This window comes from Bufo gargarizans, chromosome 1 (genome assembly GCF_014858855.1).
Source record: "Bufo gargarizans isolate SCDJY-AF-19 chromosome 1, ASM1485885v1, whole genome shotgun sequence".
NCBI classification, from domain to species: Eukaryota; Metazoa; Chordata; class Amphibia; order Anura; family Bufonidae; genus Bufo; species Bufo gargarizans.
In genome coordinates this window covers 493,509,487-493,523,891 of record NC_058080.1, presented here as the reverse complement: position 1 = coordinate 493,523,891, position 14,405 = coordinate 493,509,487, and the positions used below count along the sequence as shown (strand labels likewise).

General features: G+C 41.8%; 1 protein-coding gene across 11 annotated transcripts in view; it reads left to right on the top strand.

The window, feature by feature from the left end:
- LOC122923369 overlaps window positions 1–14,405 on the top strand; it is a 198,905-nt gene that overhangs the window by 89,775 nt on the left and 94,725 nt on the right. For all 11 annotated transcript variants that reach the window (XR_006387285.1, XR_006387288.1, XM_044274188.1 and 8 more), the window contains one exon: window positions 10,102–10,316. Coding sequence is in view for 9 of the 11 variants with exons in the window: in XM_044274188.1 (XP_044130123.1) it covers window positions 10,149–10,316 (168 nt within the window). In the remaining 2 variants the exon portion in view is untranslated. The remainder of the gene's footprint in view (window positions 1–10,101; window positions 10,317–14,405) is intronic.

The window sequence follows — 14,405 nt, the reverse complement described above, 5'->3', positions numbered from 1 at the left end:
GCGCATACAGAGACAAGCGAACGCCCATTGTCGCGCGTTCCCGAAAGTCTATGTACGGGAACGCGCAACAAAACGCCCCAAAGAAGCTCAAGAACTTTTTTGAGCGTAGGGCGCTTTTCAGCGCGTTCAAACTCGCTGTAAAACGCTCAAGTGTGAACCAGGGCCATAGGGAAGCATTGGTTTTCATGTGTTGAGCGTTTTACAGCCCGTTTGAACGCGCTGTAAAACGCTCAGGTGTGAACCCAGCGTCAAGAAGCACAGCCAGATAGAAGGTTGGCTAAGCATGCTGAGGGCTCTGCCTGATGCGCCCGTGCGGACTTCTCCATTTGGCTTCTTACAGCGAAGTGCGCATGCGCCGGCACTTCGCTCAACCCCTGTATGCGCAAGATCTTACAGCAGGAGGAGGGGGGAGGGAGGGAGAGCGAGAGGCGGCACAGAGGATTAGGAGGCGGCGCAGAAGTCTGGAAAGGCGGCGCTGGGCATGAACGGCGGCGGGTGCGGCCGGCACCTTGCATCAATTAACATCCCCTTGGGGGATTTGTTTGACTGACAGGTTAGTAAAAACTGTTTTTTAGCTAAATAAGCCCACAGATGACATTTATAAGCCCACATTAGGAAGCCCTGAACATCAGCATATTTTTAGCTGACAGGGGTGAAACCTGGTGACAGAATCCCTTTAATGTGTTATGTTATTTAGACCCAGCTCTCAGCCTTCTATCTGACTGGCTAAGCATGCTGAGTGCTGTGTCCATAAATCATAACACAGCTCTATGAAAATTACTGTTTCTAGCTGCTGTTGTCCACAGTCCACAGCAGCTAGAAAACAGTAATCTTCATAGTCATGTTAAATGATCACTATAGTGTCAGGAAAACAAAGCGGTTTTTCTGACACTATAGTGCCCTGAGGGTGCCCCCACCCTCAGGGTCCCCCTCCCGTGGTCCCCCTCCATGTTGCCAAGATAGACGCCAAATGAAGGGGTAGTTGCAGGAACAAAATACTTTAATGGTATCGATAAAATATATATGCAATTAAGACACTGAGTGCAGTTCCATAAAAAGGCCCAGCAAAATCCTCAGCACCAGGCCCATGATGCTCTTAATCCGGCCCTGATCAGAGAGGCAGCACAGAGACCTAAGGTAACCCTGCAGAAGCTGCAGAGTTCCACAGCAGAGACTGGAGTATCCGTACATAGGACGACAATAAGCCGTAAGCTCCATAGAGTTGGGCATTATGGCAGAGTGGCCAGATGAAAGCTATTACTTTCAGCTAAAAACAAAAAGGCACGTTGTGAGTGTGCGAAAAGGCATGTGGGAGAGTCTCAAAATGTATGGACGAAGGTGCTCTGGTCTGATGAGACTAAAATTGAACTTTTTGGCCAAAGAAAACGCTATGTCTGGCGCAAACCCAACACATCACATCACCCAAAGTACACCATCCTCAGAGTGAAAAATGGTGGTGGCAGCATCATGCTGTGAGGATGTTTTTCAGCAGCTGGGACTGGGAAACTGGTCAGAGTTGAGGGAAAGATTCTTCTTGAGCAAAACCTGTACCACTCTGTGCGTGATTTGAGGCTAGGACGGAGGTTCACCTTCCAGCAGGACAAATACCCCAAACACACTGCTAAAGCAACACTTGAGTGGTTTAAGGGGAAACATGTAAATGTGTTGGAATAGCCTAGTCAAAGCCCAGATCTCAATCCAATAGAAAATCTGTGGTCAGACGTAAAGATTGCTGTTCACAAGCGCAAACCATCCAACTTGAAGGAGCTGGAGAAGTTTTGCAAGGAGGAATGGGCAAAAATCCCAGTGGTAAGATGTGGCAAGCTCATAGAGACTTAGAGCTGTGATTGCCGCAAAATGTGGCTCTACAAAGTATTGACTTTAGGGGGGTGAATAGTTATGCCCATAGATGTTTTGGGTTATTTTGACCTATTGGTTGTTTGCTTCACAATAAAAAAATTAAAAAAAACATCTTCAAAGTTGTGGGCATGTTCTGTAAATGAAATGATGCAAATCCTCAAACAATCCATGTTAATTCCAGGTTGTGAGGCACCAAAACACAAAAAAAGTCAAGGGGGCGAATACTTTTGCAAGGCACTGTATATAAGGGATATCCCGTATTATATACAATCATTAAAATCACTTATGATTTAAGTACACATATAAAAGTACAGTTTTCTCCTTTTTCCCCCTCTCTCACACACATTTTTCTGTGACAAATGAAAAGAAATAACTGATTAATCTTCACGCTGTTTCTTCTTGTGTACAATCTGTATTACACCAAATAAAAATAATTAACAATGCAACATTTCAAGTCTTAATCACTTATTTAACTCATCACTACATTTTCTCTTTTAGTTAGTTAGTCCCTCTCCTCCCCCCTCTTTTTCCACTGAACAAAGAGATGTAACTCTGCGCAGACTCAAAACCGAAATATACGTGTATTCGTACCAGCTCATACCAAGTGCAGAAATTGGCTGGCAACTTGCCTATATATACAGTCAAAGGGACCCACAGATGAAGAGATCTATACACTTTTCTCTTAACTGATTCTATGTTCCAAACTATTGAGGACGAGTAGATTGAATGGGATTATTCTCAATATAAATTCACATGACTGTATGTATTTTGCAGTCTCCAAAAGATGTCTTCCGCGTGCTTTCTGCATCTGTATGTCTGTTCCGCAAAAGATAGAACATGTCCTACTCTTGGCTGCAAATGTGGATCACAAATCCATTAAAGTCAATGGGTCTTCAAAAAATGTGGACCTAACATGGACCGCAAAATGCATACGGTTGTGTAAGATGGGCCACCTGGATTTCTTGGTTTTATTATATGTTATAGGGGAGTGCTAACTGCATGTTGAATGTCCCAAACGAAAACTTGGCTGAAAATGTAATACTGTGACATACCACTGACAAGGAAATATAAAGGTTATGCCTTAGCTGCTGCGATTTGTCATACTGAAGCTGAGAAACTGTGGAATTTATAGAAGTCAATACCGATGATGTTTTTTCCCCCATTTCACTTGATGGTTGTATTTCCTGATTGTTTTTATTTGCTGCAATTATTAATGTTTCTTCTACAAGCTAACACTGTTACTGCGCAATAAAAAAAAAAAAAAACTGCTTACAGAAGTGGAACTGCTGAACTCCGCACAACCTCTTACTTGGAGGAGAACAGATTTCTTGTATAGAAGTTATACATGTTGATTACTCAATGGTGCTCACAGAATATTGTACAGTTAGAGGAGGAACTTTCCTCTAGGTCAGTGAAGACTCTGAATACAATTTTCATCTCAGCAGTGACACATAGAGGCCTGAAGATGGAACTGTCTGCTTCAAGAAATCATCCAAGAATGTCTTTGCAACATGTTATCATGTGGCATAGAAACCGCATTTTTATTATTACTAGTATTTTATTCTGTTTTTAGAACTGCTGTAACTAATATACCAAGCAATCGAATGGTGAGCTATTCCATAATATATAGCTATTACCTTAATGTTGCCCTATAAGAGCTGGAGCTATTGAGGTTGTAGAGGACAAAAGCACAGGGAGAGCAGCTGCAAGGAATGTGAATTCTTTAAGAATGCTCTCCTGATACAATATCATATTTTATTCATCCAGCATATCACATGCTTGAGCCTTTCTCAGACAAGGCTTTATATTTTGTTCATATTTCGAAGGGACCTGGGCTAATTGAATCTGTACTCTTTATGATGGAGCAGTGGTGTATCAATAATAACCACCAAAATGGGGCCCACTGCTGGTAGTAGTTTCTTCCTTCTGAGACAGCCTTATATGAAATTTTTACCCCCTTTCCATCCAACTCCCTTGCTGTCCCTTGTAGGGGAGAATGATGACTGAACCTGTAGCAATTTCTCCAGTTAGTTGTTTGCTGACAAATTGTTACTGTACTTTCAGACAACTTTGCATAAATCAGGCAAATGTAGGAAACCTTATTTAAAAACCAATACCATGAATAATTCAGCAGATTCAGCATTATGTCTTCTAGCTCACCCCAACTGCTTTATTCACATCTATATTGTTCAGTACATCTCTATAAAAGCCTATATGGAGTTTATGACTGATTATGAGTGAGTAAGAGATAGGAAGCAGAATCTCTGTCTATATGTGTATTCTAGGGCAACTAAAGTCTCCACCCAACCGCTAAGAGACAACTGAGACATGCGAAGGAGGAAGCTGCTAAAATTGCCAGATAATGGCAGATATGGTCAGATAATCAAAATTTATTTACCTGAAATTTTTATTTCTTGTAGTCCGTAGTCACAGATGGAAAGTTGTTCTGCTTACAGTTACAGGAAATAAAAAATTTCAAGTAAATATATATTTTTTTTCCTGGACATCCAATGATAGTACAGTCATGAATGGGTTAAAGCCCTCTAGGTACAACTAGACAGAAACTGGTTAATAAGCTGTAATTATCAATTAATTAACCAATCACCATGGACCATATAAAGCTAAGTAGTATGAAGGAGCCAGTGTATTTTTATAAAAGGGAGGGGAAGTTGTGCTGCCTACAGGACTACAGGATAAGAAAATTTCAGGTAAATACATTTTCATTTTCCTGGATGTTCTATGGCAGTTATTAAACAGTCAGCTGCTGGCCACAGGTGCCTGTGATTGGTTTTCTCAGCCTCACTAGCTAGTTGTGTGTTTTCTACTCTGGATCACTGACCTTTGCCTGTTTCTTTGACATTGGCTCCGATTGCTGATTTTGCCTCTGACATCACCTCCTGGTATTTGACTCTGCTTGTTGTGACCTTGCCTTTGCCTGCCGACTTTGTCTCTGACCTTTCCCTTAGTTTCACTTTGCTGTGTATTTATAGCTGATTTTAGTTACTGATCTGATACTGGTTTTAGCTGTCTGTTTTTTACCTCTTTCTGTCTTACTACTCTTTTCCCATTTTGGTTTAGGCTCCTGTACTTAGCTAAGAAGGGACTTCCGTCCACTTGTGGGCCATCACTTAGGAAGGATTGTGCAAGTAGGTAGGGACAGTGGTGCGGGTGGAGCACAGGTCTGCACTGTTCCCTATGTTTCATGACAATTATGCAGTAAGAACGTCTAGCCTGTAATTCTTCATTAAGGGTGAAAATGTTGACCATGTGGCAGCTGTACAAATTTCTTCAATTCGTATGTGTCCCAATTCAGCACAGGAGACGGTAGTTGAGTAGGTAGAATGTACTCTTACATGAAGAACTGAAATTCACAGCAGTTCTCAATAGATCCCCTTATCCACTTAGCTAGTGATATTACTTACTTTTTGGCCCATATTGGGTCCTTGATGCGGAAGAGACGAATCCTCATATTTTTTTGAAGGTATCTGTCTTTTGGATATATGTTAACACGGTCCTTCTGAAATCAAATGAGTGCCATTCCTCCTACTAATGTACTTGTGGATCCTAGATCTCTGAAACAAGGTCCCTTGTATGAAAAATCTTGCAGTTCACTAATACGCCTTGTAGAGGTGATGAGAGCTATCAAGATCTTGAAAATGATGAACCGGAGAGAAGAATCCTCCAATTTTTTAAAATGATGTTTAGTTAGACAACCCTAAGAAGGTACAAGGCAATGAAATGCATGACCGAGATTCTTTAAGGCTCTGAAAGAAAAAACTGACAAGATGGTGGTTAGAAACCTTGTTTTGCAACTGTGCCTTGATTGCACCATTTGTGTTTTTTATACATTCTAAAAAAAGTTATAAGTTTTCAGGTAACTACATACTGTAGTATGACAGTTTGTCCTTGCCAGCTTCCACACCATAAAATGCAACTTGTGTGGATAAAGAAAAAGACACCCATTCTGGGAGAGAAGGTCCGGAACGCCTGGCAGATTGTAATAACTGTCCTTCAAGAGTGTCCAGAGAAATGAGAACCAGGCCATGTGAGGCCATCATGAGAGGATGGCTATGAATTCTGTCTGCTCCTCCAAGCTCTAACAGCACTTTCGGTAATAATGGAAGGGAATACATCTACATCAGCTTCTCCTCCCAGCTGATTGATAGAATGTCTGATGCAAGAGCATGGTTATAGCAATACAGAGAGCAAAGTTGGATATCTTTTTCCTCACTGTCGACATAGCATCCAGAGTTTGTTTTCCCACTTTGTCACTATCCAAGAAAAGATTGTAGAGTTGAGGGTCCACTCCTCTTTATGAAGCCTGTTTATGGATATAAACAGTTCGGTAAGTTAGTTTGACTGAAAAGCATATGGTGTTTGCAAGGGTAAGGTAGGAAGTGGGCTAAGGCCAGTCTGACAGCCCTGAGATCTTTAAGGTTGGATGACAACCTCTTCGTCTTGTGCCACATTTTATGGACCAGAATCTGTCCACATGTGCACCCAAGTCTCAGATGGCGTTATCCATACTGAAACTTTTCTGAGGCTGGGGGATTTGCCACATATATACTGGAGTTTTAGCCACCACTTCAGCTTTTGGCAAGTTGATGGATACATCCAAAAAGCCTCTTATCTAGGCTCTTGTGACATCTGTTACAAGGAGTGTATATTGTCTTGGAGGAAGGGGACATAACATATGGCCCATAGTATTATATCTAAGATGAAGATAGGAGATCCAAACCTTTCATGTCATAGCAAAAATACACTTTGGAGTTAGGAAAGCCATGATTTGCACACTTCAGGTTTGTGTCTCTACTTTTTGAAGACGTCTTTATTCTTAGGTAATGAGAGTATATGATGAAACCAAGTATTTCAGCTTCTGTGTTCAGACTAGCTGTGACTCTTTGTAATTGATCAGTGAGCCATTATCTTGTAACAGCTATATGGTTGTGTGGAGATCCATCAGAAGCTGTTGTTTGGAGGCCACTTTTACCTGACAATCATTGAGATATGGGACCCTGTTAGAATGACTGTGATCTTGGAAAAACGCTGAGCAGATGAAGTGCTGAAAGGCAGGCAAGTGAATTGCAGATGAAGAATGTCTGAGTTTGTGTGTACTCTGACCATGGAAAATTTCCTATGGCTGGGTGAGATGGGAATTGTCAGGTAGATATCCATGAGATCTATTGTGGCCATAAAACATTTTCTTCCAAAACACTGTGACAGATCTAAAAGTCTTCATTTCCAATTTTCTGTTTACCAGGAACCTTTTTCTGGAGATGGTACTTCTTATACCACCTTTTCCAAAAATCCCTGGAGGAAATGAAGAACTGGATTCCTGTTTGTGTTGGGAAAAAAGGCATCAGGAAAGAATTCTCTGAACCCCGGTTCAGAGACTTCTCTTATTGATGAGGAGGCCTAAGTGTCTGAATTCTAGTTAGGCCTGAAGTTTAAAGATCTTTTTGTCCCCAAAATGAACCTGCTCTTTTCAGTGTCTGTGAACTTGAAAACTTTACTATTATTTAGAGACTGTCAAATTTTTTCTACTTTAAGACCAAACAATGGACCTAGTTGAAACAGCAGGTTACAGAAATGGTTCCACTGTACATCAGCAGGCCAGTGTTTTACCCCACTAGCTCATCTGCTAATTAATGCAGATGTAGTTTTTTGTTTGTTTGTTTTTTTATGTTCCTAGGAGTGTCATAGAGGAACTCTGATGGAGACTTCAGTAAATGTAAGTTCTGCAGGATCTCTCCCCTACACACTCCTTTTTCCCATATTGACACAATTGGCTTAGCCAGATTCGCAGTGCTCTTATCCTAGAAATAGATGACAGGGCAGTTTTACTGGCCACCAAAGGTGAGGTCTTTGCTTTTTGTTTTTATTTTTAATAACAAATCAACTTTACTATCCTTACATTCCTTCAGATATAATGACTTTTCTAAGGGAAACACAGCCACTATATTGCCTATGTTGAATTAGCTTTTGGGACACTATCCCAAACTTCCAAGAATTTCCATCTCATCTCATGTTTCAGTCATTTGTCCAGTACAGGATGACCAGGAAACAACCTCTCCTTGGTTTTTGGGAAATAGAACAGTATCTCACATTTAAGCTTATTCTGCCCATTTTTATGGTATCTTTAACTGACTGAATTATGCAGATTGTATTTGTACCTGATGTCCTATTAGAACTCCAAGACAGTTTAATTCATTAAGCACCTGCTGAGTGGAAACATGGTCAACCATCCGAACCAGAACTCAGCTAAAGACTGCTTTGTTTCTCACATTAGGCAGGGCTAGACCTGTCCAGGATTGAGAGGCTGTAGACAGAAATAAAACTATGTATTCACTGGATCCTTCTTCCTGCTCAGCTTTATAGGGTCCATGGTGATTGATAATTGATTAATTGATCATTACTGCTTATTAACCTGTCTTTGTCTGGTCCTAGGGGGCTTTATCTTGTTCATGACTGTGCGTAGGGCATCCAGGAAAATAAAAATGTATTTACCTGAAGTTTTCATTTCCTGTAGTCGGTAGGCAGCAGAACTTTCCATTCATGACTGTGCTGCCGTAGGACATCCAGGAAATACTGTAGTCACTCATTTATACACACATGGTAGTTTATTCTGAAGTTATCTTTACAGGAATAGGTATGCTTTAATAGTGCAGGAAGGAGCGCTTGCCAGTTCCCACAGCCTATCAAATAGAGGGAACAAGTGTAGGACAACAAGATCTTGTCAGACTGTCTACTATTACATTTTAATGTAACATAGAATCATAATTGAATTTCTACCCCCAATGCTCTGTTCACAACATGTTTGGATGGTACATGTCATACAAATGGCCAACTATGTATTTCAATATAGTTGAAACAAGGTATGCCAACATGTTTCAGTCAAACATATGCTGTTTTCTGCCAAGAGATTCTTAGTACACATTTTGATCAAACTGCATGTAATACAAGTAAATGGGAGTTATGGAAACAAGTTATGCTGTTTTCATAACGTGTGCAATGCAGAAACAGCGTATCTTGCTTGCTGTGCTACTTGCTTTGTTGCTTCACTTGTAGTTGAGTTATGGAAACAGTGTAGCCCAGTCCACTGAGCTATTTTCATATTTCTGACCACCTCTGGATGCTGGAGCCAGGTATAATGGGGTTGGGGAGTCCCGGTCCATAGATACTGTAGGTATGGATCTAAGAGGTGAGACCTACATCTATCAGACATTTATAGTATATCCTGTGGACATGTCAAAACTAGATGGGAATAACTCTAAACCTTCGTGCAGGATGGACCACAACCACTGCTGCCACAGCACTAAAAGGAGCAACCCACCTGTACCCCAGCTACTGGGTATTCCCCCTTTGTCACAGGGCTTCAACTCCCTAATAGTGTATAATTCTAAAATGATAGAACAATTCTGGTTCGTAATTATTCTTGGTCATTAATTGAAAATGCTACAATCAGTTCTAACTTAAAGGGGTTATCCAACCCCTATAATGCCCCTCAAAATGCCCAGGCCCCTAATACTGGTCATACTTACCCCACTCCCTGGCACCCTCGTCTCTTCTGATGCCTCCACGGCCACCACTGCATCACGGGTGACGCTAGGGAGGCTTGTTCCTGTCGCGGCCTGCTATTAGCTGCTTCCCTCGATGCCGGATGTTTTGATCCGCATGAAGGGTAGATGCATTGACTGCTGTGCTGCCATCAGAAGCGGTGCGTGTGTCGGGGAGCGTGGGTAAGTATGACCAGTACTAGGGGCCCACACTATAAAATATACATTTAGAGGGTAAGGCAAAGAGTATTTCCACTGTAACAAAGATTTCCTATAAGCAATATCCTTGATTCTTGGAAAATAATAGTTGCACGAATGCAGCTTTCCTGAAGAGTATCACAATAACAACAAAAAAATTGAACTACTTTTTAGACCAGGACCAAAATGTCTTGTCTATGGCCCGCTTGAATGTCACCCACTTCAAATGTATGTTGCCCCATCAATCAACCACGATCAGATAAACCAAATGGGGGAAATTGATCAAAATTGGTGCAAAGGAAAACTGGATTAGTTGCCCATAGCAACCAATCCGATTTCAGCTTTAATTTTTCAGAGCTTCTTTGGAAAATGAAAAGGTGGAATCTGATCTCCCCCAATGACTTTTTATTAAATTTTCTAATAGTATCTGTTGTATGTCTCCTGTTAGTCTGCTTTCATTATATATCCTTACTTCTTATTTATTTAGGTTTCTTCAGAGATAATTCTAACATATGGTCAAGGCATATACTCAGCATGGAGAAAGACCAGCAAGAAAAGTCGGGATTGTTTACCTCATTCGCAGATAGCCTGTCTCCAGTTCTATTCTCTGAAGAAGAAGACAATGGATATGATTCTCTAAATCCAACGGACAAGCAAGAAAATACAGTTCTCATCAGGAATGACAGATCTTCTGTTCACTGTGTAAGAGATTTGTTTTGCTGTATTGATTTCACACACTGAAAAATATCCACTCTTTCGTTTCCATGTTACAGACAATGGCCCACCTTTACTACGATAAGTGCACCACTTTCTTGGCCTTGTTTGCACCAAATGTGCCTAAATGACACTTTCTAACATTCTCAACTTTTTCTGGTCTTAAACTAGAATGTAGCCAGTTTTTGTCATCCTTCTGCAGCCCGACACACTTACGATTATGTGCGCCAGAAAAGTGGTGCACACTAGTCCTGAAATCAAATAAGAGCTGGCTTCCATTTATGTGCCACAAATGCAGCACGCCAGACCCGCAGGGTATTGCGATTGTGAGGTCACGGTTTATGGGCAAGCGGGGGTTACTCACAGTTGGTATGGAGACCCTGGGCAGGCGTACAGCAGTCAAGGAGAGGCTGGCACAGGGGTCCTCTGGGGCACACTCTGTATATAGGGACCAGGCCTGATGGTGGATGAGGTGCCCTGGATGTTGCCGGTGTTTAATGTGCCTGGGGCAAGGTCCCTTTAAGGTTCGTGACGTCAGTGGCTGTGACGGTGGCACACCGATTTATAGTTGTAAGTAAGGAACAAAGGTTGTGGTGAACCCAACTTTTCTTTACTAGTTACAGTTCAACTTTGTACATTTAGTTGTCAATACAGTTCCATATAGCAGGTTCCCTTCACAAGCAGGCTTTCACAATAATGGCAGGTATACTGTTCCTTGCAAGATACTCAGAGGGTAAACAACAACACTCTCAGATCAGGCTGTACCTTCTCCTCAGAAATAGTGTACACTGTTCCTCAGAACTCCTGTCTGGTTTTATCCCAAGGCCCGGATGCCCTAATACTGGCTTTATCCTTGGTAGAAATCTTCCTCCCGTATTTATCCTTGCTTTAAATTAATGATTCTTCTGCCCTTCAGCTTACTTGTTTTTAGCTGGAAACACGGGCTCTGCTTGGCTTGTGGGAACTGCAGGTTTCTCCCAGGAGGCAAACTCTTATCATGGGGTGACTCTTCTGAGCTAACTCTGGCTCTTTATCCTCATGCAGGCTAGGATCCTTCCACTAGCCTCCTGGTAGCAACTAGAAGCCTGGGCTGTCTAGCTACATGTCAGGAGGAGGCCCTCAGTTTTTCTCTGGCTGGTACCTTCTCACTTCTGTCTCCACAGACTCCTGACTACAGACTAACACCTCCCTGTCTGAGCCTGAAGATTTATACTAGGGGCTCTCTATCTCCCTCTAGTGTCTAGGATGCTACACTACACCCCAATAGGCCTGCTGTACATATCACAGGGGAACAATACATATAAAAGCATATAGAAAATACATTACAATGGACGGTTAAATATACTGCCACTGTCCCTCAGGAGTTGGAGTACCACGTGGCCCAATTGACCCTTGTGTAGTGCCCACCTTTACCTAGTGGGACACTACACAAATATTACCTTGTAATAGTTCTGGTGCATGATATGCCAGCAGGGTTTGTTATTAAGACTGGCATAAGAAACAAAGAGGTTATCCCATGACTAATGTAAAACATGAAAATCAGACATCATATAGTAAATGTCAATCTCTTTCTAACAAAGCTAGAACCTGTCCTGTACCTCACATGGATCCAGAGATCTCCTTATTCACTGCTCTGCTAGATTTATATCAAGCTGAAAGCTCAAGGGGAGTGTCTTTTCTGCTGCAGCTGAGGGAGCGTGTACATGGTCTCCCTATCACAGCTCAGGAGGCTGATGAAGGATGAAACTGAGCATGTGCGACCTTCTCAGTGAACAGGTCAAAGAAATAATAAAAGAACACACAGCAGGTGGCGCTATACAGATACATTTTATTGAATAACTCAGAGGCTGTACAAAATTTTTAATTACATGCAATTATAAAAGTATTGAGATCCAGGCGCTGGTTTGAAAATTGTAGAATATTTCTCGTGGGAGAATCCCTTCAAGTCTTAAAAGATTCCCCCACAAAAGTGTCTAGCAAAAAACATCAAATATATCACACAGAATGAACTGCTGTTGTACATATGATACATCTTCTATTTTATGTAGTTTCTAGCTGTCTAAATTTTTGGGGTTGCCCATTATTTTAATACTGATGGCCTATCCTCAGGATAGGCGATCATTATATAATCAGCAGGGGTTTGAGGCCCCTGACCAATCAGCTGTTTCAAAGTAGCTCTGGTGCCGGAACTACGTAGCTCCCTCCAGAGCATAGTGGACAGAGATGTTAACTGCAGTGCTGCTTCCATTCAATTGACTGGTTCCAAAGCATGTGAATAGGTCTCAGAGCTTGTGGATAGGTCATTGTAAGAGCTTGTGGATAGGTCAGCTGTTTTTTTGCTAGCTACGGCACCGGCACCAGAACTAGACTATTCCTTACACTGTGTAGCCGTTGTGCCTGGTTACTGCATTACAGCTCCACTTAAATAGTTCCACCAATCTCATATTGATAACCTATACTAAGGATAGGTTATAAATAAGTAAGTCTTGAAAACCGCTTTAACCAGGGAGGAGAACAAAGAATGTCTTTCTCTCCGTAGAAAACCTGGCGCATCCCTGCATTACACAGAGAGCCTAATGATTTCAGGTTCAGTTATATATCAACCATTCATTTCCATACCAGGTGGAGTGGCTAGACAAACTACATCGGCAATTGTAAAGACACTCACATAATAGAAAAACATAATTCTTCCAATACTCTATTGTAGATGTTTTTACTATTTTTTCCAGGGCCAATTACTGAGTGGTTAGCACTGCAGCACCAGGATTTGAATCTGACCAAGGACTACATCTGCATGTTCTTCTGGGTTAATTAACTTCCTATAAAAACTGGTGTATGATGTGTATGATAAGAATTATGATGACAATTTTTGTACAACAGTCCAAAATACGTTGGAGACATGATTGTCATACATGGATGCATCAATAGGGGATTTGCTGCTGGAGATGCATTCAAAAAGCCTTCAGACCCTATTTAGGGGCTCCTATTTCTCTTGGTCTCCTTTGAGATGCTTCTACAACTTGATTGAAGTCCACCTGTGATAAATTCAGTTCATTGAACATTAGAGTTGAGCGGACACTTGGATGTTAGGGTTCGACGGGTTCGGCCGAACTTCACAAAAAAGTTCAAGTTCGGGACCCGGACTTGACCCCAAACCCCATTGAAGTCAATGGAGACCCGAACTTTGGAGCACTAAAATGGCTCTAAAAAAGTCATGGAAAGGGCTAGAGGGCTGCTAATGGCATCAAAATGTGGTTAAGAGCATGGCAAGTGCTCTGCAAACAAATGTGGATAGGGATATGACTTAAAATAACATAAAATACACACAAAAAAAGATATAATAATCTTGATCTAGAAGGACAAGGTCCATATGGAGGAGAAGGTTGAGGAGGCGGTAAATGTGGCAGTGTAGGTGGAAGCGGCGGTGGAGGAGGAGGTAGCCAACACAGTATTTTGTTTTTAATTTATTTATATCTTTTTTTTGTTTAAATTAGGATACACCCCAAAACATTGGGAAATATAACCTGTGATAACCCCCTCCAGCCCTGCTAAACAAGACAGACAATACACTGGCTGCAGGGCAGGCCAGCACCTCCAAGGCGTAAAGGGCAAGCTCAGGCCATGTGCCCAATTTGGAGACCCAGAAGTTGAAGGGGGCAGACCCATCAGTCAGTACGTGTAGGCGTGTGCACACATACTGCTCCACCATTTTGCACGTCCCTGTTATGTCCGCGATCTAATTGGATATCTGCTCTATCAACTTTCGATGTTCTTTTCTGCGCCTACCATGTTGATCACGGTCAGCAGCAAATCAGGGTTCCAAGCCGGAGAGGGAGCGTGAGAAAGGGAGATCACATCCAAGGGAGGTCAATGGCTGCAATGTGATCGAGCTGAAATGTGGGACAAGTTATTAAAGCGGAAGGATCGAATGAAAGGGCCAATTAAAATTTTTTTTTGAAGTTTAAGTCCCTGTCACCAATGCAGAGCAGGGGTTTTACATCGGCAAAGATGGGTTAATGTCACCCACTAATGGAACAGATGATTTTTTAAAATTTCGGGCCCTGTCAACTATGTAGA